Here is a 24526-nt window from a genome sequence, read left to right as displayed (position 1 = left end):
GTCTTTTGGGTAAGGAAATTTGTCATCGTCACCTGTCCTGAATGTGACTTCACGTTCATAGCAATATGGTTGATCTTCACTGTCCTCTGGAATAGCCAAGAATCCAGCACTAAAAAGTCTCAACAACAGACAGATCACCTGGCATTGTCCCAGTACCAGAAACAGCAATAGCAAATTTAGCCTTGTCAACCCTACAAAGTCCTCCTCACCTGGGGACTAATGTCGAAATTGTAGCTATCTCGCAGACTGACATCGTCATACTATACAATTGTACCTTTTAGGTAATACTTGTGACAGCACCACTACCATCCCTGGGCATGTCCTGTCCCATCACAGGATGAGCCATCAGAGGTGATGGCACAGTGGTATAACATGGGAAGGAGTTGGGAGTCCTCAATGTTGACTCTGGACCACATGAAGTCTCATGGTATCAGGTGAAACATGGGCAAGGAATCTAGCTGATTTCCCTCCACCCTGGATGATATTTATGTTGAACACTATGTGGAGGAGGAAATGAAGTTTCCAAAGGCGTACATCCATACTCTGGATGGAGGCTATATCACCAGTGTGACTTAGCAGCATTACTTTTGACCAAACTGGTTGAGTTCTAAAAGACATGGTTGCTGAACTGGGTCTGTAGCAGGCAGTGAAGGAACCAACATGAGAGGGAGAGAAATATTACTTGACCTCATCCTCCCCAGTCTACCTGCCACAAGTGCATCTGTATCAGTAGGAGTTATTACTGCACAGATCTTGTGAAGACTAAGTTCAGTCTTCACACAGTGGCTGTTGTCCATCATGTATAGCACCACCACTGCTAAATGGGATAGACTTCAATCAGATCCAGCAATTCAAGACTGGGTATCTGTGGACCATCATCAGTAGAATTGTACTCAATCACAATTTGTAATATAATACCTAGCATATCTCGCATTCTGCCATTGCCATCAATGTTGGATTATCCCTGGTTCAATGTAGTGTGCAGAAGGACAGGCCAGGAGAAGTTGCAACTCGACAATTTGCATACCAAGCAGCTTAAGCAGTAAATGATAGACATGGTTGAGCAATTCCACAACCAACCAAATAGATCAGAACAAAAAACAAATTGCTGGAAAAGCTCAATTGGTCTGATAGCATCGATGGAGAGAAATCAAAGCTAACATTTCAGGTCAAGTGACCCTTCCTCAGAATTGAAGCTCTGCAGTCTTGATGTATCCTCATCAGGATGGAGATGGGCATTTAAATAACTCACTGGAGGAAGAGGCTGTATAAATTTCCCCACCTTCAATGCTTGGGGAGCCCAGCATGTCAGTGCAAAAGAAAAGGCATCCATCTTCAGCCTGAAATGATGAGTGAATCTTGGCCTCCTCCAGAAATCAATAGCATCATAGATGTAGGACTATCGCTCTATGTGAAATCCAGAAATGATTAAAGGTATTGACAACAGGAAAGGCCTTGGGCCTTGATATCATTCTGGCAATGCTACTGAAGACTTGTGCTCCAAAATTTGTCACACCCCTAGCCAAGTTGTTCCAGTACAGCTATAGCAGTGGCGACATCTCGGCGATGCAGATAATTATCCACACAAAGCAGAGCAAATCCAACCAGGCCAACTACCACCTCATCAGTTCTCTCTCAATCATAAGTAAAGTGATGGAACTGGGTGGCAACAGTGCAAAACAGCACTTAGTTAACAATAATCTATTCACTGACAGTTTACTTCACTCCTGACCCCATTCCAGCTTTGGTCCAAAGCAGTAAAAGAGCTGAACTCCAGAGGTGAGATCAAGGTCACAGCAGTGGCGTGGTGGCTCATTGGTTAACACTGCTGCCTCACAGCGCCACGGACTCAGGTTCGATTCCAGTCTCAGGCGACTATGCAAACTCCACACAGGCATTCTCCCTGTGTCTGCGTGGGTTTCCTCTGATTTCCTCCCACAGTCCAAAGATGTGCAGGTCAGGTGAATTGGCTATGCTAAATTGCCCATGGTGTTCAGGAACATGTAGGTTACGTGCCTTAGTTGGGGGGAAATGTAGAATAATAGGGTAGGGGAATGGGTCTGGGTGGGATACTCTTCAGAGAGTCACTGTGGACTTGTTGGGCTGAAGGGCCTCTTCCCACACTGTCAGGATACTATGATTCTGAGGCCAGATTTGACTAAGTGTGACAACAAAGAGTCGTAGCAAAATTGGAATCTGTGAGAATTAGTGAGGAAGTTCTTCGTTGGTTTGAATCATACTGAGCTCAAAGGAAGCTGGTTATTGTTGTTGTTGGAAGCCATTTTCCTCAGCTCCAGAACATCTCCGTGGGAGTTCCTCAGGGTGTCCTAGTCTCAACCATCTTCAGCTACTCCATCAATGACCTTCCCTTCTTCATAAGATCAGAATGGGGATTGTGCAGTCATGTGCGACCATGTTCAGGACCATCCATGACTCTCAAATACTGAAGCAGTCCAGATTCAAATGCAATAAGACCTGGGCAAAATGTAGGCTTGGCTGTCATATGGGAAGTAACGTTTGTGCACACAATGCTGGGCATTGGCCATCTGCAACAAATAATCTAATCATTGATCCTCGACATTCAGTGGCATTGCCTTTGCTGAATTCACCCACTATCAACATCTTGGATACTGCATTGACCAGAAACTGAATTGGATTCACCAATAAATATTGGCTGCAAGAGCAGGCCATAGTGTAGGATCCCTGCAGGGAGTAACTTACTCTTGAATTCCAAATGCTTATCCATCATCTAAGGCATAAATCAGGAATGTGATGGAATTCTCTTCCTTTGCCTGGATGAGTGCAACTCCAACACTCGAGAAATTTGACACCATCTATAGCAAAGCAGTCCAGTTAATTGGCACCATGTGCACACTTAATTCCCTCCACTGCTGATGCTCAGTGGCAGCAACGATTACAAGATATAATGCAGAAATTTACCAAAGTTTCTTTGAGAGCTCCTTCCCAACACACCACTCCCCTGCTTCCATCTCGACGGTCAAGGACAGCAGATGCATTGGAAACCACCACCTGTATGTTCCCTCCAAGCCACTTAATGTTCTGGTTTGGAAATATAAAACCGTTCTTTCAGTATCACGCGATCAGAATTTGGGAACTCCCTCCATGATAATATGGTGTGTGTGTGCGCGCGCGCGCGTGCGTACTGCAGTGGTTCAAGAAAGCAGCTCACTGCTACCTCCTTAGGGTATTTCAGGATGGGCAGTAAATGCTGGTTCAGCCATTGAAGCTCACATCACATGAAGCTACACACATATAAATAAAACTGTTTGATCCAAAGAGCCTTTATAATGTAAATGCTGCTGTCAGCTGAGATCTCCCAGCCTTTGTGCATGGACTTCCAGTATCCCCTGTTGCAACCCATAGTTCCTTTTGAATCTCAACATTTTTTTCAGAATGATATGCTCAGTAGTAGGAGCCTTAACATATGGGATGTTGAATATAAAGGCAACAGATATTGTGCTCTTAACACAAATATTTTGTCTGAGAATGTATGTTAGGTGTTGTATTATTCCATGTATTGTCAGAATGTAGAGTTGTGTTCATTAAACGTTGTTCTTTTGCATAGGCATTGGAAGCTGCAGTCACCATACAGTTGGTGGTATTTCGAGTCAAACCCTGAGTGGTACAGTCGCTGAGCTCTTCATCCCCTTCCTGCAACAAGAAGGTGAGTGGTTTCAGTTCTCTAAATCTCAAATGCTGTTATAAATTTGGCAAAATAATTTTTGCATCCTTTTTACTTGCAAGAACAGTTTGGGATAAAAGAATGCCTCAGCTCACCCCTCTGATGTCCTAAAACTAGCAGCTCAGAGTCCAACTTAGGTTTGAATGCATCAGTATTTTCCTCCATTCTTATCTGTTGCATATTATTCCGTAATGTGTTGCTTATTATTTCATATACAGAGGAACCTCGATTATCTGAAGGACACAGGTGGGGAATATTTCGTTCCATTGCTCAAATTCCGGATAATCAAATGCTGGATACCATAGTTTAGCCAAGCATCAGCACCTTGAAATCTTGCCAGATATTCCGATATTTGGTTAATCGGATGCCAGATAATCGAGGTTCCTCTGTCATTACTTTCTTGCGCAAAGATCTGCTTGAGGTGCTTAAGCTGAAAAATGGAGAAGCTGAATAGAAAGAGAAATTATTCCTTCTGTAATAAGAACCCCTGAATTATCGGTCACCTTTATAATTATAGTCAAGCTGTTCAGGAGTAAAATCAGCAAACACTCCACATCAGGAGAACTGGATATGTCAGGAGAAGAAGTCACTCTCCCAAAGTGAGGTTGAGGCTGGTGGTTTGGAAGAAGCCACTGAAAATCTCAAAAATGAGGTTTGTTTGTTGGATTAGATTATTGAGGAGTACGTAGATCAATCATGGTCAAACCGTGTAATGGAAGAAGCTTGAAAAACTGAATAGAAACAGGCGGCTATGGTTTTTACATTTCTTCCTCAATAATTTAAAGTTATTTCCTCTGGTGCTATGCGTTTGATTTCCAAACAATGTTCTGTTTTTATCTTCTAAACATAATGTGATTACATTTCTTGGTTTGTGTCTCCCTCTAGTCACCACTCTGCGTAAACATACATTGCTGCTGTAGTTTCTTGTCATGTATTTTGGGTTTCATCAGTGGAGCAGCGTAGAATTCAAGAAATATATTTCAGATCCTCTCTGTCTGTCTGCTATGCTTTTCTACTGCCTTGACTTATTGAAAAGGGATTTTTTTTTTTAAAATGGAAGACTCCACTCCAACTCCCTTGGGTGACTGATGCGTGAGAAGCAAGTAGGAGAGGAGTGTGATTTCAAACTGAAAAATGTTTAGGGCTGATGTCAGGAATCTCGTCTTGAATGTTTTAAAATTTAGAATGGGTATTTTTATTGGATAGTGAAGTTCAAAGCCTTGGAGTCATTTCAGGAATGTTGAATAGACTTTGCAGCTGTTGTAGAATTTCTAGGTGTAGGAGAGTCTATCTAATGTATCTGAGCTTATATTTAAAACATGGTCTATGTTTTCCTGAAGTTCATGAGGGCACTTTGCTTCATGCCATCTCCATCCTTGCACTCTGGTGCAGCAAGTTCACAACTGAGATTCCCAAGAAACTGATAGAATGGTTCAAGAAGGCTTTCACTCTGAAAACCTCAACGTCTGCCATCAGACACGCCTATCTGCAATGTATGCTAGTCTCATTCCGTGGTGAGTATAGTTGCATAAAAAAATCTTTTTATTTGCATCTGTTGGTGTCTCCTGATAATGTGATGGTTGGAAATCCTTTTCTGGGTTCAGTAGTCGAGTCTAAAGTGATTTTGTACTCAACAATTATATTGTCTGTATGGTCTTTATAATCTTTGGCATAGCCTGCAGTGCCAGCATTTGCTGCCCTTCACAAATTGCCATTGAACTAAATCATTTGCTTGGTCATTTCAGAAAGCAGTTAAGAGTCAGTCACATTGCTGTGGGTATGGAGTTTCCTTCCCTAAGTGACATGAAAGAACTTGATGGATTGTTTTTTACAGCAAGTGATGATGTGCTACCATCTGTACAGTTGCTTGTGGCTATAGAAATTGTTCTCTATTTTCACATCAACAAGCACTAAGGAGGACATTATAAACTCGATCCTCTTGCCTCAGCCAGAACCTGACAGCACTTAATGAGACTCTGAGCTTAAATACCCTTAACTGAGATACACTGCCAAGTAATAGCATGGAAAACCCTGCAGAATCTGGAAACAAGTCCCGAAAACCAGGCTTCAGTGACCAGAGTGGACCAATGACCCAATCCCCTTCTGGACGAGAATTATAGCTTCCTTAGCTCCATCTGTACTGTGGAGAGATGGTGACTAGTAGTAATATCACTGGACTGGTAATCCAGAGGCCCAGGCTAATGCCCCAGGGGCATGGGTTCAAATTCTACCACACCAGTTGCTGGGATTTAAATTTGAGTAGTAAAGGCTAGTGGTCGTATTGATGACCATGGAACTTGTGGGAAAAAAGACCTACCTGGCAATCTTTACTATGTGACTCCAGGTCCACAGCAATGTGGTTGACTCTTAAGTGCCCCCTAAAATGGCCCAACAGGTAGTTAAGTTCAAGAACTTTTATGGATGAACAGAAATGCTGACCTTGCTAGTGATGCCCAAAAAAATCTCTATTTAATGCGGCACAAATAGTGTAGGTTGCTGTAACACTGCTTCCCAAATTGTTCAATTGTGTGAATATGGTACAGGTTTTAACATGATAAGATGGAATATAGAATCTCAGGCTTTCCACTGACCCTTCAGACAGAACACATCACTCTGTACATTTTTTTAAACTACTGCCCTATAGTTGAAGCACAGGTTACTGTACTCATTAATGAGCAGTTATTAATTTCATAACTTTAATGAACTTTCTAACTAAGGATAGCATTTGTTTCTATCTCTAATAGTTGTATGCCTTTTTGTTTGCAGCTTTATTACATTTGTATAACCTCTTTCTCGACCTTTTATCAAAATCCACTGAAATACTTTTGAAACCTAGCCAATGTTCTAGCTGATGTGTGCCCCCTAAACACTCAGACAGCAAAGTGAAATTTCCGAGCTGTTTTTGTAATGTAGCTTAAGGAATAAATATTGATCAGGATACCAGGACTTACAGTCCTGCTGTTCAAAATAGTGTCGTGTAGGCATTAATATCCACTTGAGAAAGAAGTAGGGCCTTTGTTTAAAGTCTTAGGTAAAATATGACAGCACCATCCATGCTGCCCCTCCTCATGCTACATTGAAGCCTCGATTTTAATATCAAAACTTGGAGTGGGACCTGAATCTGACAATCGATGAGAAGCAAGCGAGAGTGCTGCCAACTGAGCCATTATAGGCATGCAACTTGAGTTTCTTGCTAAGCTACTGAAAGGGAAGCGTCAAGTCACATTAATATGGGTGTGGTATATGACAGGCCAGGTATGAATGGCAGATCTTTTTCCAAGTTCATTTTTATGACAAGCCTAAAATGTTCCAAGTACTTTTTCCTTTTGATTTCTAGGTTTGTAAACTGAATTTAAGTCCTTAAGGATTTCTATGTTCATTTTCTGAGTTACTATTTTAGGACTCTGAATTACTAATCAAGTAAATAACAATTATGCCCCCTCTTAAAAGTGAAAAAGATATCAAGATTGCCAAGTGCAAAAATGTGATGGAAGAAACTATCACAATTGGATAGGCCTCTTGCCTTAAGCTGGCATTGTTTAGCATTTTATAAAAATGTTGATGCATAATCTTCAATGTAGCCATATTACTCTATGGATAACAAATTATTCACCAAACTTTTTTGTTTGCTGCTTCAGCCTTTCTTACTGCACTCAAGTGTGCACAATAATACTACACTTAATATTGCTCTGGCCTATGAAATGATAATGATTATTTAGTTACATCAAAATCTTTGGAAGACATTGATTTTCACGTGTTGGTGCAAGTATGGGAAGAAGGAATCAACAGCCTTTCAAAGACACCCAAGTTCCTAGAGATTTGTTCTCAATGGGGTAACAGCTGTTTTGTTTGAGCATTACAATTTAATTTCATTTAAAAGTTAAAGTCACAAAGATGTGCATGGTTTAGTCATATTTCTCATTATGGTGCATTTATGTGTGTGCCTTCTGTTGGTTTGGATTGTTTTCTTAAACATGTTTTGTTATTTTCACTGATCTGCACTGTCTGATAGTTCTTTAAAAAATAAAATAAGCAACTGCATTCTCATTCACGGTTGAGTGATAATTTTTCCACCCAATCAGGTGACACTTTACTTCAAGCGTTAGAACTATTGCCGCTGTTCCTGCAGACTGTCGAAAAGGTGCCCTCACAGAGTACCCAAATTCCCATCGTAGCAGAAGGTGTTGCAGCTGCTGTTCTGATCTGCAGACTATCTTTGGTGGACACAACAGTTGGTAAGAAGATTCCTCATCTTTGGCACCACAAGAACTGAATTTAGCATTCTAGTCTTTTTCTGTACAGGTGGTTTATTTTGGGTGCAATTCATATTGAACAAAGAATTTACATTTATGTAGCAATTTCACAGCTCCACAATGTTCCAAAATGATTTAGTCAATATTATTTTTTGAAGTGTAGTCACTGTTTAAATGTAGAGATACACAGCATCTTTCAGAAACAGAACTGATAGAAATCAATTTGTATGATGTTGGTTGAACCATAAATGTTGACCAGAGCACTGGCAGAGTTCCCATGCTTTTCTTCACATTGTGCTACGGATTTTATATGCATATTTCCAAGAGAGTAGTTGCAGCCTCCCTTAATACTGCAATGATGAATCAGCCTAAAATTTGAGTGTCAAGTTCTTGGGTTGGCATTTGTGTACCCCACTAACTTAGAAGGAAATTAAAGTTATGCAGTCATTGCAGTCAAGATAAGCAGAGAATTACTGTTGATAAAAGCTGGAGGAGCTTACGAAACCTGGAGTATCAGAGTCCCACATTCTGTGGATCATGTAAACCTTTGTCAGTCTGGTGTGATCTGTAGGTTTGGTTTGGGATGATTGACTGACTAAAACAAAAGACATAAAAGAGAACACACTTCTGATTGTTGTTTTCTAGAAACTACAGTTATGTAGAGATTGCTTGTCATGCAATATCCCTGAACACAATGTGTCTTAATTGTCTTGACTGCCCCTCTGCTACTTTCGGAAAAGCTGGGAGCGGAATCCATTGACGTGACTACATATGTTTGGTCTTTTGTGCAACAACTGTGTTTGTGTCACCACCTCAGGAGTTTTTTTTGTTCAGTAGCATGTCCACTTCTGTTTCTGTCACACACTTAAGTGCCCATAATGGTCAAAGAATCAACGATCAAGCAAAGAGAGAAGATTATGACTGGGGCTACAGAAACCAAATTTCATTGTAAAATAGAAAAGGGACCTTAACAATCCACTCCACTGGATGTTGGGTATCTTTAAATCAGCACTTCATTTGTCAGGATAATGTAATTGAAGACAATTGTAGAAGGACATCGCTTTAAGCTGGAAGTTATTTATGCTGTTTTAACTTTACTTCCAGAGTCCAAGTTGACAACTTTCTGGCCGTTAGTTCTAGATGAGAAGAAACAATTTTTTGCCTCTGAAAAGTTCCTTTCCCTTGCTTCTGAGGATGGTGAGTGCCTGTAATTTATGATGAGCAATGTTTAGTTACTTGCACTGTCCTGTTAGCTCTGAACAATATTAACATTTTGCTGCTTGTGCCAATTAAATGTGAGTCGTCAGATCCACCATGATAGCATCTCCTCAGTGTCCATTGTGATGCAGCAATGGAACCAACATGTGTTCAAGTGAATTGAGAGCTCTACCCATCCCCCTCTCTCTCTTTGTCTGAATCCAGCAAAATGACACATTGCAAAACTACTCAGATATGCTAGTTGAAAGACAGCTGCAGAAACTATAACTTAATATAATCAGGGTGGTTTTGCACAGCACAACATATTTCTTAGTTATGAAAGAGCCATATTCCTATTTCTGTTTAACCAGCAGTCCAAACACATGAAAATAACCATAACAACTTGCATTTGTATTGTTGCAAATCATACTGAGTTAATTGATAAGAGTGTCACCACACAGGGGTACAGTTTATTACTGGGAGATTGCCTGTGTAATCAGGATGAAATAGTTTGCATGCCATTTTAAAAGCTTACATAGAACATAGAAAAATACAGCGCAGTACAGGCCCTTCGGCCCTCAATGTTGCGCCGACCAAATCCTACCTAACCTACACTAGCCCAATAACTTCCAAATGCCTATCCAATGCCCGCTTAAATGACCATAAAGAGGGAGAGTTCACCACTGCTACTGGCAGGGCATTCCATGAACTCGCAACCCGCTGTGTAAAGAATCTACCCCTAACATCTGTCCTATACCTTCCACCCCTTAATTTAAAGCTGTGTCCCCTTGTAACAGCTGACTCCATTAGCGGTAAAAGGTTCTCAGTGTCTACCCTATCTAAACCCCTAATCATCTTGTACACCTCTATCAAATCTCCCCTAAACCTTCTTTTCTCCAATGAGAACAGCCCCAAGTGCCTCAGTCTTTCCTCATACGATTTTCCTACCATACCAGGCAACATCCTGGTAAACCTCCTCTGCACTCGTTCCAATGCCTCCACATCCTTCCTATAGTATGGCGACCAAAACTGCACACAATACTCCAGATGAGGCCGCACCAGAGTCTTATACAACTGCAACATGACCTCAGGACTCCGGAACTCAATTCCTCTGCCAATAAAGCCCAGTACACTATATGCCTTCCTCACAGCACTATTTACCTGGGTGGCAACTTTCAGAGATCTGTGTACATGGACACCAAGATCCCTCTGCTCATCCACACTACCAAGTAGCCTACCATTAGCCCAGTAATCCATCTTCTTGTTACTCCTACCAAAGTGAATGACTTCGCACTTAGCTACATTGAATTCCATTTGCCACCTTTCTGCCCAGCTTTGCAACTTGTCTATATCCCGCTGTAACCTGCCACATCCTTCCTCACTATCCACAACTCCACCGACTTTTGTGTCATCCGCAAACTTACTCACCCAGCTTTCAAGCCCCTCCTCTAGATCATTTATAAAGATAACAAAAAGCAATGATCCCAAAACAGATCCTTGAGGTACACCGCTAGTAACTGCACTCCAAGATGAACCTATACCATCAACTACTACCCTCTGTCTCCTTCCAGCCAGCCAATTTCTAATCCAAACCTCTAATGCACCCTCAATGCCATACCTCCGTAGTTTTTGCATTAGCCTACCATGGGGTACCTTATCGAACGCCTTACTAAAATCCATATACACAACATCTACTGCTTTACCCTCGTCCACCTCCTTAGTCACCTGCTCAAAGAACTCAATAAGGTTTGTGAAGCACGACCTGCCCTTCACAAAACCATGCTGACTATCCTTGATCACGTTATTCCTATCCAGATGTTCATAAATCTTATCCCTTACAATTCTCTCTAAGACTTTGCCCACCACAGAAGTCAGACTCACTGGCCTATAGTTACTCGAGCTATCCCTACTCCCCTTCTTGAACAAGGGGACCACATTCGCCATCCTCCAGTCTTCTGGTACTATTCCCGTTGACAATGACAACATAAAAATCCAGGCCAATGGCTCTGCTATCTCCTCCCTAGCTTCCCAGAGGATCCTAGGATAAATGCCATCAGGCCCAGGAGACTTATCTATTTTCATCCTTTCCAGTATTCCCAAAACCTCTTCCCTACATACTTCAATGCCATCCATTCTAATCACTTGTGACTCAATATTCACACCAGCAACAGTGTCCTGTTCCTGAGTGAATACTGACGAAAAGTATTGATTTAGTGTCTCTCCAATCTCCTCCGCCTCCACGCACAACTTCCCACTACTATCCTTGACTGGACCGATACCTACCCTAGTCACCCTTTTATTCCTGACATACCTATAGAAAGCCTTTAGATTTTCCCTAATCCTACCAGCTAAGGACTTTTCATGTCCCCTTCTCGCTGCTCTTAGCTCTCTCTTTAGATCCTTCCTGGCTACCTTATAACTCTCAATCGCCCCAACTGAACCTTCACGCCTCATCTTTACATAAGCCGCCTTCTTCCCTTTCACAAGGGATTCCAATTCCTTATTAAACCACGGCTCCCTCACAAGACCCTTAACTCCATGCCTGACTGGTACATACTTATCAAGGACACTCAGTAGCTGTTCCTTGAACAATCTCCACATATCATTAGTATTCTTCTCTTGAAGCCTGCTTTTCCAATCCACACATCCTAAGTCATGCCTCACCGCATCATAATTTCCCTGCCCCCAGCTATAACTCTTGCCCTGCAGTGCACACTTATCCCTCTCCATCACTAAAGTAAAAGTCACCGAGTTGTGGTCACTGTCCCCGAAGTGCTCACCTACCTCCAAGTCTAACACCTGGCCTGGTTCATTATCTAGAACCAAATCCAGTATGGCCTCACCTTTTGTTGGCCTGTCTACATATTGTGTCAGGAAACCCTCCTGCACACATTGGACAAACACCAACCCATCTAACGACCTCGAGCTATAGCTTTCCCAGTCAATATCTGGGAAGTTAAAGTCCCCCATAACAACCACCCTGCTACTTTCACTCTTCTCCTGAATCATCCTCGCAATACTATCCTCTACTTCTCTCGGACTATTAGGAGGCCTGTAGAAAACACCTAACAGGGTGACCTCACCTTTCCTATTTCTAACCTCAGCCCAAACTACCTCAGATGGCAAGTCTTCCTCCATCGTCCTTTCCACCGCTGTAATACTATCCTTGACAAGTAATGCCACACCTCCCCCTCTTTTACCCCCATGTCTGACCCTACTAAAACATTTAAACCCTGGAACCTGCAACAGCCATTCTTGCCCCTGTTCTACCCACGTCTCTGTAATGGCCACAACATCGAAGTCCCAGGTACCAACCCACGCTGCAAGTTCACCTACCTTATTTCTTACACTTCTGGCATTGAAGTATACACACTTCAAGCCACCTTTCTGTTTACAGGCACCCTCCTTCGAGATTGCTGCCTTGTTCATAACCTCCCTACACTCAAGGTCCTGTACCCTAAAGCTACAGTCCAGGTTCCCATGCCCCGGCGGAGTTAGTTTAAACCCTCCCAAAGAGCACTAGCAAACCTCCCCCCAAGGATACTGGTGCCCCTCAGGTTCAGGTGTAGACCATCCTTTTTATAGAGGTCCCACCTTCCCCAGAAAGAACCCCAGTTGTCCAGAAACCGGAATCCCTCCCTCCTGCACCATCCCTGTAGCCACGCGTTTAACTGCTCTCTCTGTAGAGTTGTCATGCAATCAATTTGTTTTATTTATGGGTAGGTTGGGGATTAATGGAGTGTTGAAGTTCTTGTAACTGGCTGACATTAAGTAAGAATTGGAAGGTGTTGTTGAGGTTCTGCAAGAGTAGAAGCTGGTAAATATAGGAGCGTATGTTCAAACTGACACTGAATATTATAATAGTCCCAACAGTCAAACATAAGATCATTCAAAGCTATTCTAATAGGCATGTTGAGGGAGTATCGCTTCTATAAAAATAATTTAGTTAGAGAACTAATGAGTTAAAAAGTGTTTTTACCTGATTTGCTGTCTTTGAGAATGTCACATTAACCAGGCACTCTGCGACCTTTAGACTTCCAAAACATATGTCCATATGATGTTTCTGATCAAATAAAAAACTACATTGCATTTAGGGTAGACAGTGAATTTGAGACTAGAAAATAAATCATTACGGTATGATGACTGAAATCAGTGATGAGAAATGGAATGAAATTAATGGCAGGTAACAGGCAAACTCTCAATGGGCAACTCATACGGGGTGCACACAAGGTATTTAACAGACAGTATCCAAATTTGGCCCATACTGGAGCTCATAAGTTCCTGCAGCTTTAATCTAGAAACACTATGTTAATTTCCAAGGAATTAATTGTGAGCATTCCTTTTCAGAAAAATTTAAATCTGTTTTCAGCTCCTATCTTCCCTTTGAAACCTTTGTACCCCTTTTGACTTCCCTGTTTTGACTGCCTCAAACAACATAATGAGGTAAACCTTTCTTTAATGGTATAAGTAATGTGCAAATTGAAGTACACCAAAGTACTCTCTGAAATTAGAGCCCAAGCATGTAAATGAAACATACAAATGTGTGAATTAAGAGCAGGCCATTTAACCCCTCATCCCTACTCTGCCATTCAAAAAGATCAGGGCTGATTGGATTGTAACTTCAAAACTGAATTCTGCCTACCCCGATAATCTTTGAACTCTTGCTTTACAAGAATCTTTCTATTTTTGCCTTAAAATTGTTCAAGGACTCTCCCTCCACTATCTTTTCACCTAATCTCTGATTTTTAAGCAGTGATTCCCATAGTTCCAAGTTCTCCAAGAGAAAACATCCTCTCCACAGCTACCCTGTCAAGACCTCTAGGATTAGATTAGATTCCCTACAGTGTGGAAACAGGCCATTCGGCCCAACAAGTCCACACCGACCCTCCAAAGAGCAACCCACCCCCCTCTGAATAATGCACCTAACACTACAGGCAATTTAGCATGGCCAATTCACCTGACTTGCACATCTTTAGAACATAGAATATTACAGCGCAGTTCAGGCCCTTCGCCCCTCGATGTTGCGCCAACCTGTCTTACCAATCTAAAGCCCATCGAACTTACACTATTCCGTGTACGTCCATATGCTTGTCCAATGACGACTTAAATGTACTTAAAAGGTGGCGAATCTACAACCGTTGCAGGCAAAGCATTCCATACCCTTACTACTCTCTGAGTAAATAAACTAGCTATGATCCCTCAATTTAAAACTATGCTCCCTCGTACTCGCCATCACCATACTTTGAAAAAGACTCTCCCTGTCCACCCTGGATTGTGGGAGGAAACAGGAGGACTCTGAGGAAGGGAAACCCACACAGACACGGGGAGAATGTGCAAACTCCATACAAGCAGTCACCCAAAGCTGGAATTGAACCTGAGACCCTGGTGCTGTGAGGCAGCAGTACTAGCCACTGAGCTGTTGTGCCAATCTTGTATGTTTCTATGAATTTGTACCTTACAGTTCTGAATGCCACTAGATACAGGCCCAGCCTGTCCAACCTTTTTCCCATAAACCAACCAACCCATTCCAAGTATGTATCTAGACACCTCCTCCTCTGAACTGCTTCCAATGCACTTATATAATTTCTTAAATAGTTATCACTAATGTGTACAGTATTCTAGATTGTCTCACCAGTACTCTGTATAACTGAATCATAGCCTCCTTACTTGTGTATTCAGTTCCCCTTGTCATAAATTAGTTCTTTGCTTTCCTAATTACATACTGTGCCTGCATACTACCCTTGTGTGATTCATGTATGAGGGCACCCAAGTATTTGCAGCTGTGTTGGTTTTACATTATTGATTATTTTTCCTTGCTCCACAGCTCTTTGCACAGTGTTGCAACTCACTGAGAGACTGCTTTTAGACCTTCCAGAAATCAAGGGCCAGTACGTAATAATTTCACTTTCACATGTTGCATTCTTCTGTGTCCACCAATGTGAGCTGTTTGTATATCTGTAGCTGGATAGTAGGTTAATGAGTGTTCCTACACAGAAGTCCAGAACTTCTAAACATTCAAGGAACTGTGAATTACTTCCATCCAAAGCAGGCACGATGTGTACGCACACACAATCTTGTGTAGTCACAGTTTACATTCCTATTTGAAAAAATGGCGAATGAAGAGTATGTAGAATGAGAATGTAGATTCTGAAGCTATATCAAATGTCTCAAGACTCCGCAGTGATCAGTTGGCAACTCCAATAGATGCGTTTTCAAACTTAATTGTACTGAATTGTTTTCTGAATCTTGTTTTAATTTCATGAAATGCTCCTTAAGATAAAAGTTTGTAATTAGCATAGGTTTTAAGTAACAACCCATAAATTTATGTTGCAATCTGATCTTTGTTCTATAGTTGCTTCTAAGATCATTTTGAGTGTGTTAATATGCTAGGTGATGCATCCTTCATTGCAAATTATGTGATCTTTGCTATTTGCAGGATGTACCACAAAGCCCTCGTTGTTGTGCTGCTGAGTAAAACGTGGCGAGTTCGGAAACAGGCTCAGCAGACAGTCAGGAAGTTACTGTCATCTCTCGGTGGTGTTAAGCTAGCATATGGGCTACTGGAAGAGCTCCAAATCATTCTGAGCACCCACAAGGTCTGTCACTTCTTTTAGTGAAGACACAGTTCACATAAATCATCTGGTATACTCTTCTTTTAACAATTTTGAAATATTAGTTGAAAATCTAAAGGACATGCAATTATGCACTTCAAGCTAGTATAATCAAGCCAGCCACAGTAATCCCTGATGAAGGACTTACATCCGAAACGTCGATTCTCCTGTTCCTTGGATGCTTTCTGACCTGCTGTGCTTTTCCAGCACCACACTCTCGACAGTGATCACTTGAACCATTTTGAATGTTAATAGATTTGTGATTATCTGTGATACTGGATAAAATACCCCCCTCTTTCTATATTTGATAAGATCAAGTGTGTAATTTCCTGTCAATTCTTGCCTGACCCCAAAATTAACCTTTGAGCACCAACTGATAAGTCCACTGTGTGAGTGCCTTTGATTGTAGAGTAAAGTTGTAGCACCCAAGATATACTCAAAACATGTGTGCTAGAGAATTTACTCCTCCTCCCATGCCACCTCCCCAGAAAACAACAACGTGAAGTGGTGATTCCTTGAGGCATATATATTAGATTAGATTAGATTACTTAGAGTGTGGAAGGCCCTTCGGCCCAACATGTCCACACCGACCCGCTGAAGCGCAACCCACCCATACCCCTACGTTTACCTCTTACCTAACACTACGGGCAATTTAGCATGGCCAATTCACCTGACCCGCACATCTTTGGACTGTGGGAGGAAACCGGAGCACCCAGAGGAAACCCACGCAGACACGGGGAGAACGTGCAAACTCCACACAGTCAGTCGCCTGAGTCGGGAAGTGAACCCGGGTTTCAAGCGCTGTGAGACAGCAGTGCTAACCACTGTGCCACCATGCCGCCCACATTATCATAGTTTAGATGATCCTGGGGTCTTATGTAAATTTAAGTGTGAAACTCACCTAAATGAACTTCCATTTTGTGGGTTTTTTTTAAAATTACTACACATTGGACATTCATATATTGCAAACTGATGTCTAGATTTGGGCCTTCAGATGAAAATTCTTTGATAGGAAAGAATATTTTCTTTGATTCATTAACTACTTCTTACCTGAAAGATTATGGAGCAGTTTGGAGTGCTCTGTAAAGCTCTCTAGATGTGAGTAGCTATTATAAACTAACATTATGTCTATACTTATTTTGACAGTGGTCTGTAGTGAATTGCATGGATGCTCTCATGTTGCTGGTAAAGCTCAAATTTACTGCATTAAAACACAAATCAAAGAAATAATGTCTTTCCACTAGATACTTCCTCAGGAGGGGTTGGTGACTGAATCGGGTGAACCAACAGAAGCCGGCAGGTCCTACATTCCACCCCGAGTGCTGCTAGAGGCATTATGTGTGATAACAGGTATCCCAGGATTGGAGAATGATGTCAACGAGGCTGAGAAATTGGCCAGAAAAATGGTGTTTGTGGCACATCACCCTTCTATAGGTAAAAGAAAGTCTTAAATTGCACTTGTTCTGAAGCATGTCACTAACTTTATTGCTTGAAACTTCATTGGCATGTTAAGTGAAATATGAGCAGTTGACACAGTCTTCCCAAGATGTTTATGCCAGCATTTGTTCTAAGAACCATCTGGTCTAATACCCATCTTCTGATGTTGTTACTGGTTTGTGGCAATGAATTCTTCTGCATTTCAACTATGCTCTGTTCAAAGAATTTGTTTCCCTATAGCTGTTTAAGTAATTCTAATTTTTTTGCCTCCTTTGCCTGTCTTACTGAGCAGCTGAAGCAATTTATTATTCTTTAATTTTCACCAAGTAATTTTCATGTTTTTAAGCCAGAGTGAAAAAGGGCTAACATTTGAAGTGTCTTTTCCCGGTTCTAACCTGATAGTAATAGCTTCAGACTCTTGGTTTACCATAGATTGCTGAAATTACAGTAGCATTTCTGTTGCATACCAACCATGTTAATTGCTGTTTTCTGTACAGTTCATTTCTTTCTCACTGACGGCTCTATTTGATCATAACTTTTCTCTACTGAGCTATATTCTTAGCAGGATAGCTGAGTGATAATTTTAAATGTATAAAAATTTACACATTCACTAATTTTGGCCTCACTTTTGTACCCAAGTTGTTTGGTTTGGTGACTCATCCATGTTTACTGTTCGATGGATTTGTTTAAGGATGAAATTTCATAGCCCCATCAGTTAGAAGTTGATACTGGAGATATCTGTCGTAGGTTATGATGCTTTTCACTGTGTGTCAAGCCTCAATCAGTTGGTGGAAGGTCGAATACTGGAGTCTCTATTCACCTACAAGCTTCTATTTATAGTCACAAATATTTTGTACTGTATTCAACAAAAGAGAGCCCCTTCTTCATCCTGTCCCAATTATAAATGATAGGTTAATTAAAAAGTAAACTAATCCAATATTCCATGGCATACTTCCAAGGCAGTTTGGGATTTTGACCCTGACACTGTACCACAAGACCCCCCCCCCCCCCAGCTGTAATATATTTCTGTGTGAGCTCGGGTGGTTTCTGAGTTAATACCCATCTGAATATAATTAACTACTCAGTGATAGCAATTATTATCACATCACCCCAAAGATAAATTTTATGGCATGAAACAAAATTATTAATTGCTGGAAAAACTCAGCAGATCTTGTGGCATGTGTGGAGAGAAAGCAGAATTAATGTTTCAAGTCCAGTGACCCTCCTTCAGAGCCCAAACCTTGACACAACTCACTTCCACAGCTATATCACATTCCTCAGTGACTGCCTCTGGCTCAGATTTGCCCGATGTGGATTATGTCTCAAGTTTCATCCTTGGTATTTTTGAATCCACCCAGGATCACAGGTATCTACGTGACATACAACATTCCTGAAACATCTGTTCTCACCACATCCTGAGGGAAAACAAACACTGCTTTCTCTCCACAGATGCTGCCAGACCTGAGATTTTACAACAATTTCTGATTTCCAGCATCTTCAGTTTTTTTTTAATGGCGTGAAATACGCACATTGCGACACATTTTATTTTCTCTGTTAGAATATTTCAAAATCACTTGAAAATTCGACCTGTGCCAGTAGCCCTGATGGCATTTTTAGTGGTGAAGGAAAAATGTGGGAAGCTGATTTTGTTTCCACATGCACAATAGGTCGAGGGAACAGGTAAGCATTTGGTCTAAGCATTTACTTTTTTATAAGCAGTGGCTAGACAGATTATAAACTGGGCAGTGTTGCATGCTGTATCAACTCAGGCCAAGATTTTATTATAGTATAAACATAGACCCAAATCCCTTGTATCTTCAGAACATTCTCACGGGTCAGGAACATTGTAACATGTGGAGATGCTCAAAAGCAGTAGCTGGTCACTCCAGAACTTGTCATATTGCCTGACAACAGTATGTATTCTCAGCAATAGCAGTGTCTGGGAAATAGGTTTTATTGTTTGACGCAAAGGATGGTGCGTGTATGGGATGAGCTGCCTGCGGAAGTGGTGGAGGCTGGTACAAGAGGCTGGTACAAGTGGAACGTTTAAAAGGCATCTGGATGGGCATATGAATAAGAAGGGTTTAGAGAGATAAGTGTTGGCAAATGGGACTAGATTAATTAAGGGTATCTGACCGGTATGGTCAAGTTGGACCAAAGGGTCTGTTTCCGTGCTGTACATCTCTTTGTCACTTAATAGCCCAGATTTTGCAATCAAAGTCAAAACTGAGATGATGGCATTGAGCAGATTTCCATGAATGCTGCACACAAAAGTCAAGTGATCTCTGTGAAAGAGGAAATTCACACCACGATGTTAGTTTGAATCTTGGGCCAAGTCACCATGCAGGATAAGCATCCATGCCCATTGTGAACTTGGTAAACTATTCAAAATCCAATTACGCCTCATTCAATAAGGTATAGTCTTTTCAAGTGTATATACAATGTTGCTATTAGAGAATATTGAAAGTTTGGTGATTTCTAATTAATTGTAGTATACAGGGATTTCAACAACACAGTCTCTGTTGAAGGTTAGAATCATTAATAATTGTTAGGGCCAAAAGAAAGCAAACCAAATAAAGTCAGCTTTCCTGTCACTGTATTAGTAACACAATGAAATTGACATGGTCAGTGACCCTCAAAATTTGTCCATTTGTTCCTAGCCAGACTCTATGATCTTTGACACAATTTATTATGAAAACTGCAACTTTAGCAGGATAAAGTTAAATAATAAGCTAATCTAATTAATATCTTTAATCTAAACCCAATCTTCTTTAATCATAACTCCACTCTCATACAGGCAGACTTACAAAGTTAAGGAATAAATGAAAAAGAAAAGAATTGTGATTTGCCATGGATGCCAAGCTTTCAAATCCTGAGATGATGCATTATGCACAGGCTCCTAACTATATATCTAATTTCAAAGCCACTGATGAATGCAGACAGCTCAGTATATGTATTTATTATAGACAGGGATACTTTTCTCAGAACATTCAGCAATTCTTTAACTGGCCAGAAAACTAGAGAGAGTAAAACATAGCAGCCAGTCCTGAAGCTTCCAAAAGTCATTCTACATGGGCCAAAACTAATCAAAACCAGCTTACTCCCTCCTTTTTCTTTCTTTAATCAATATTATCTATTTATGGATAGTTAGCATTGTTCCTCCTCAATTGATCAGATTAGATCCCCTACAGTATGGAAACATGCCTTTCGGCCCAACAAGTCTACTCCGATCCTCCGAAGAGTAACCCACCCAGACCCATTCCCCGTATTTGTCCCTGACTGATGCACCTAACACTATGGAGCAATTTAGCATGGCCAGTTCGCCTGACCTGCACAGCTTTGGACTGTGGAAGGAAACCGGAGCACCCAGAGGAAACCCACACAGACACTGGGAGAAACCCACACAGACAGTCGCCCGAGGAAAGAATTGAACCCAGGTCCCTGGATCTGGGGCAGCAGTGCTAACCACTGAGCCACTGTGCAGTCCCAATTGATCAACTCAGCATTCAACCAGTTGTCACCCGTGGACATGGCAATATACAGTGTTGAATTGTCCATAATGTTCCTCAGGTTAAAAATTATATTATCTTCTAGATCAGGCCAGCAACAAACATTTTGCTTTTGTTTAAAGCATACAGTTTGTCAAAGTAGCCCTAACCTCAACTCTCAGCTCCACCAAAAATTGAGAAAAGTAAAAGAAGAATTCAAAGTTTGGGAGAAGATTTGTAGCTCGGGTGTTCGTTGTTGTGGAACACAACCACAACAATAAAAGAAGAATAGCAAGCATCGCTGCACAGTATTTTCTGGATTTTCATGTTTAATTATTTGTGAGTTCAAAGTTGCTGTCAGTTTCAGAGAAATAATGACATTGAAGGCTAACAATTTTGCTCAGTGGCCTTGATGGTAGCCTATTAACTCTCCAGCTGCTCGACCTCTGAGCACATACCTTCATTAGCGAATACCACTGTCACAACCCTACCGTGCAACCCAGTAAACCTCAAGAAATGCATAAACAAATGCTGACGACTCAACCCATAATATCTATTTCCATTCATCAAAATTGTCCATGTCCTCTCAGCTCATTGTATATAAAGCCTAAAGACCACCCTGGTTTCCTTTTTCTTATCTTTCCCTTCCCCTACTCTTGCTATGATCTCACAACAGTCAATTGATTCAGTTACTTTTCAAAATGTTGATCTCATTTTTGAGGCTTTTTTGGATTTCGAGCTTCACAAACTAGATCGGGGTTCCAGTGTTAAAGCCATTTTGTTTCTGTGTTTCTCAATTAGCTGAAGCTAGCAATGCTGCTGTAGATTTGCTGCTCCCACTGAGAATTGATTTTTGGGTCTCATCCATAAATATCAGTACCATTTAAGTTAGATTCTTCTTCGGCTGTTCTGTTACCATAAATAAAATCATTAAATTGTAATCTTCTTTATTTAATGTTGACTAATGCTCAGAGACATAATGGTGTGTTTGTGTTCATAAGCAGAATTGTTGAATTGCCAGCTCTTCTTTTTGGACCTATTCTTGGCCCAGTTTAAACAATGATGGTTCCTTGTTGGAATTTTCTTGAGTTTATTCATAACAAAATTGATTTTTGGCTGTACTTGAGTACGGAGAACAAGTAGGTTAGGTTACCTTATGTGTGGATACAAATGCAAGTGGTCTTATTGTGCAGTATGGAGGATCATACTTCATGTGAAGGTGAAATGAGTTGGACTTTATAATTCACACCTTCAGGCAGGTTCTCTTGCCTGTTCCCAATGACACTAACACTTCCTCTTTGTTTTGCAGAGGCTGCTCAAACAGGACTGTGGTTGGCCGTTCTGCTCAGACTAAAGTTGGACCCTGTTGAGTTTGTTAAAAAGCATCTGAATGACATCCTGCCCAGTGTCACCGCCCAGTCTGTCAAAAACCAGGTAAGTGAATGTGACTGTTTTGTGGTCTGACTCTTTTGTAATTTTTTTTAATATTATAAATGCCAGTAATCCAGATTTGAAGATGCAGGTGTTGGACTGGGGTGTGCAAAGTTAAAAATCACAACACCAGATTGTAGTCCAACAGGTCTATTTGGAAGCAGGAACACAGATAGAAACTGCGGGAACGACACAGTGGCTCAGTGGTTAGCATTGCTGCCACACAGTGCCAGGGACCCGGGTTCAATTTGGTTGACTGTCTGTGTAGAGTTTGCACATTCTCCCCGTGTCTGCATGGATTTCCTCCGGGTACTCCGGTTTCCTCCCACAGTCCAAAGATGTGCAGGTTAGGTAAATTGACCATGCTAAATTGTCTATTACGTTAGGTGCATTAGTCAGAGGGAAATGGGTCTGGATGGGTTACTCTTTGGAGGGTCAGTGTGAACTTGTTGAGCTGAAGGGCCTGTTTCCACGCTGTAGATAATCTAATCTAATCATTAACTGAACGCAGTCAGACAGGATCAGCCATAACATGGTTACCAATGTGTAGAACATCAATTGATTCAAGGTTGTTTGGCTGTCAAGATTTCCTGCAGCAAATTGTGTGGTCTTGTTTTCTTAACTTCTTTCACTGTACGAGTAAGTTTAGGAGTTATAAGTGATGTATTAAATAACTTGTGCATTTCTGACCTAATTTTTCACCATTCATTCTTCCTTACTTCCCAATCACTTAGAGGAATAGAGTGAATGTTCAGAGCTTCATTCCAGTATTTCAATTTTCTTATACGATTGAATGCTATTTCATCAAACTGACTAAAATTGGAATATCTGTGTATTTTATGTACTGACAAATTCTTTTCCATACTATTATCACTAATCCCTGAGTGACATAAATATTAGGTTGCAGGCATTGGTTTTGTCTGTGTCCCACCCACTCTTCATCCTTTCTCGTCATTAAATTTTCCCAGATAGAACGCTCACGGACTCAACTCTGTTTCTCTCTCCATGGATGCTGTCAAACCTGCAGGGTGTTTTTCACTTTCTTTCTTTGTTTCAAATTTACAATGTCCATCATATTATGCTTTTCACAGTATATGAAGTTGCTGGTTCAGTATACATTTTTTTTCCATTGCGTGGGGACATTATAGCAAGGATAACATTTGGCGCTATGCCCTAACTGACTCTTAAGTTGTCAGAAGAAGAATCATTTAGAATTGTCTGTTAGTAAGTTTGCAAATGACACTGAAATAGGCAGTATCATGAACAGTGAGCAAGGTTATCAGAAATTGCAGCAGGACCTTGATGAGCTGGAGGAGTTGGCTGAGAAATGGCAAATAGAGTTTAAAATAGATTTGTGAGAGGTCTTGCAATTTGGAAAGTCAAATCAAGGTCGAAGTTTCAAGATGCATAGTAGGCTCTTAGGGAGCATGGTGAAACGGGGATCTTGGAGTTCAGGTGCACAGTTCTCTAAAAGTGGAGTCACAGCTAGACAGGGCAGTGAAGAAGGCTTTTGACACACTGGCCTTCATCAGCCAGGGCATTGAGTGTAGAAGTTGTGAAGTTATGTTGCAGTTGTACAGGACATTTGTGTGGCCACACTTGAAGTATTGTGTTCACTTTTGGTCACCTTGCTATAGGAAGGATGTTATTAAACTGGAAAGAGTGCAGAAGAGATTTACAAGAATATTGCCAGGACTCAGGGGTCTAAATTATATGGAGGAGTTGGACAAGCTAGGACTTTTTTCTTTCGAGGTAGGAGACTGAAGGGGGGGGGGAATCTTATAGAAGTGTATAAGATCATGAGAGGCATGGATAGAGTGAATGCACTCAATCTTTTTCCCAGAGTTGGGGAATCGAGGACTAGAGGGCATCAGTTTAAGGTTTGAGGGGAAAGAATAAAAGGGAACCTGAAGGGCAATTTTTTTTTTACACAGAAGCTGCCAGTGGAAGTGGTCGAGGCGGGTACATTAACAACATTTAAAAGACATTTGGACAAATACATTGATAGGAAAGATTTAGATGGATATGTGCCAAGTGCAGGGAAATGGGGTTAGCGTGGCTGGCGTGGACTAGTTTGGAGCAAGGGGCCTGTCTCTATGCTGTAGGACTCTATGACTCTTATCCTTTGTGTCCTCAACACAGCCCAGGTAATTCATCACTTTTTAATGTGCAGTCACTGTGGTGCAGCTTTGACTTGGCCAGTTTTACACACACCAATTCCCTCCAACTCCACATCAATGAAATGAGTAGTTAACGTGTTATAAAGTGTTAAATTTGATTGTGTATTATGGGTGTTGCTGGCGAGGTGAGCATTTATTGCCCATTCCTAATTGCCCTGGAGGAGGTGGGGGTGAGTTGCCTTCTTGAACTGCTGCCAGAGGGAGGGAGCATCGGGAGACCCCAATG

General features: G+C 41.3%; 1 protein-coding gene across 1 annotated transcript in view; it reads left to right on the top strand.

The window, feature by feature from the left end:
- gcn1 (GCN1 activator of EIF2AK4) overlaps positions 1-24526 on the top strand; it is a 133354-nt gene that overhangs the window by 30493 nt on the left and 78335 nt on the right. The window contains exons 13-20 of the mRNA XM_060843785.1: positions 3587-3685; positions 5044-5217; positions 7786-7938; positions 9061-9153; positions 14978-15041; positions 15590-15749; positions 17009-17198; positions 21999-22123. Of these exons, the coding sequence (XP_060699768.1) occupies positions 3587-3685; positions 5044-5217; positions 7786-7938; positions 9061-9153; positions 14978-15041; positions 15590-15749; positions 17009-17198; positions 21999-22123 (1058 nt within the window). The remainder of the gene's footprint in view (positions 1-3586; positions 3686-5043; positions 5218-7785; positions 7939-9060; positions 9154-14977; positions 15042-15589; positions 15750-17008; positions 17199-21998; positions 22124-24526) is intronic.

Source organism: Hemiscyllium ocellatum, chromosome 24 (genome assembly GCF_020745735.1).
Source record: "Hemiscyllium ocellatum isolate sHemOce1 chromosome 24, sHemOce1.pat.X.cur, whole genome shotgun sequence".
Lineage (NCBI taxonomy): Eukaryota > Metazoa > Chordata > Chondrichthyes > Orectolobiformes > Hemiscylliidae > Hemiscyllium > Hemiscyllium ocellatum.
Note: the sequence above shows the minus strand (reverse complement) of the source record. Positions and strands in the feature narration are given on the sequence as shown.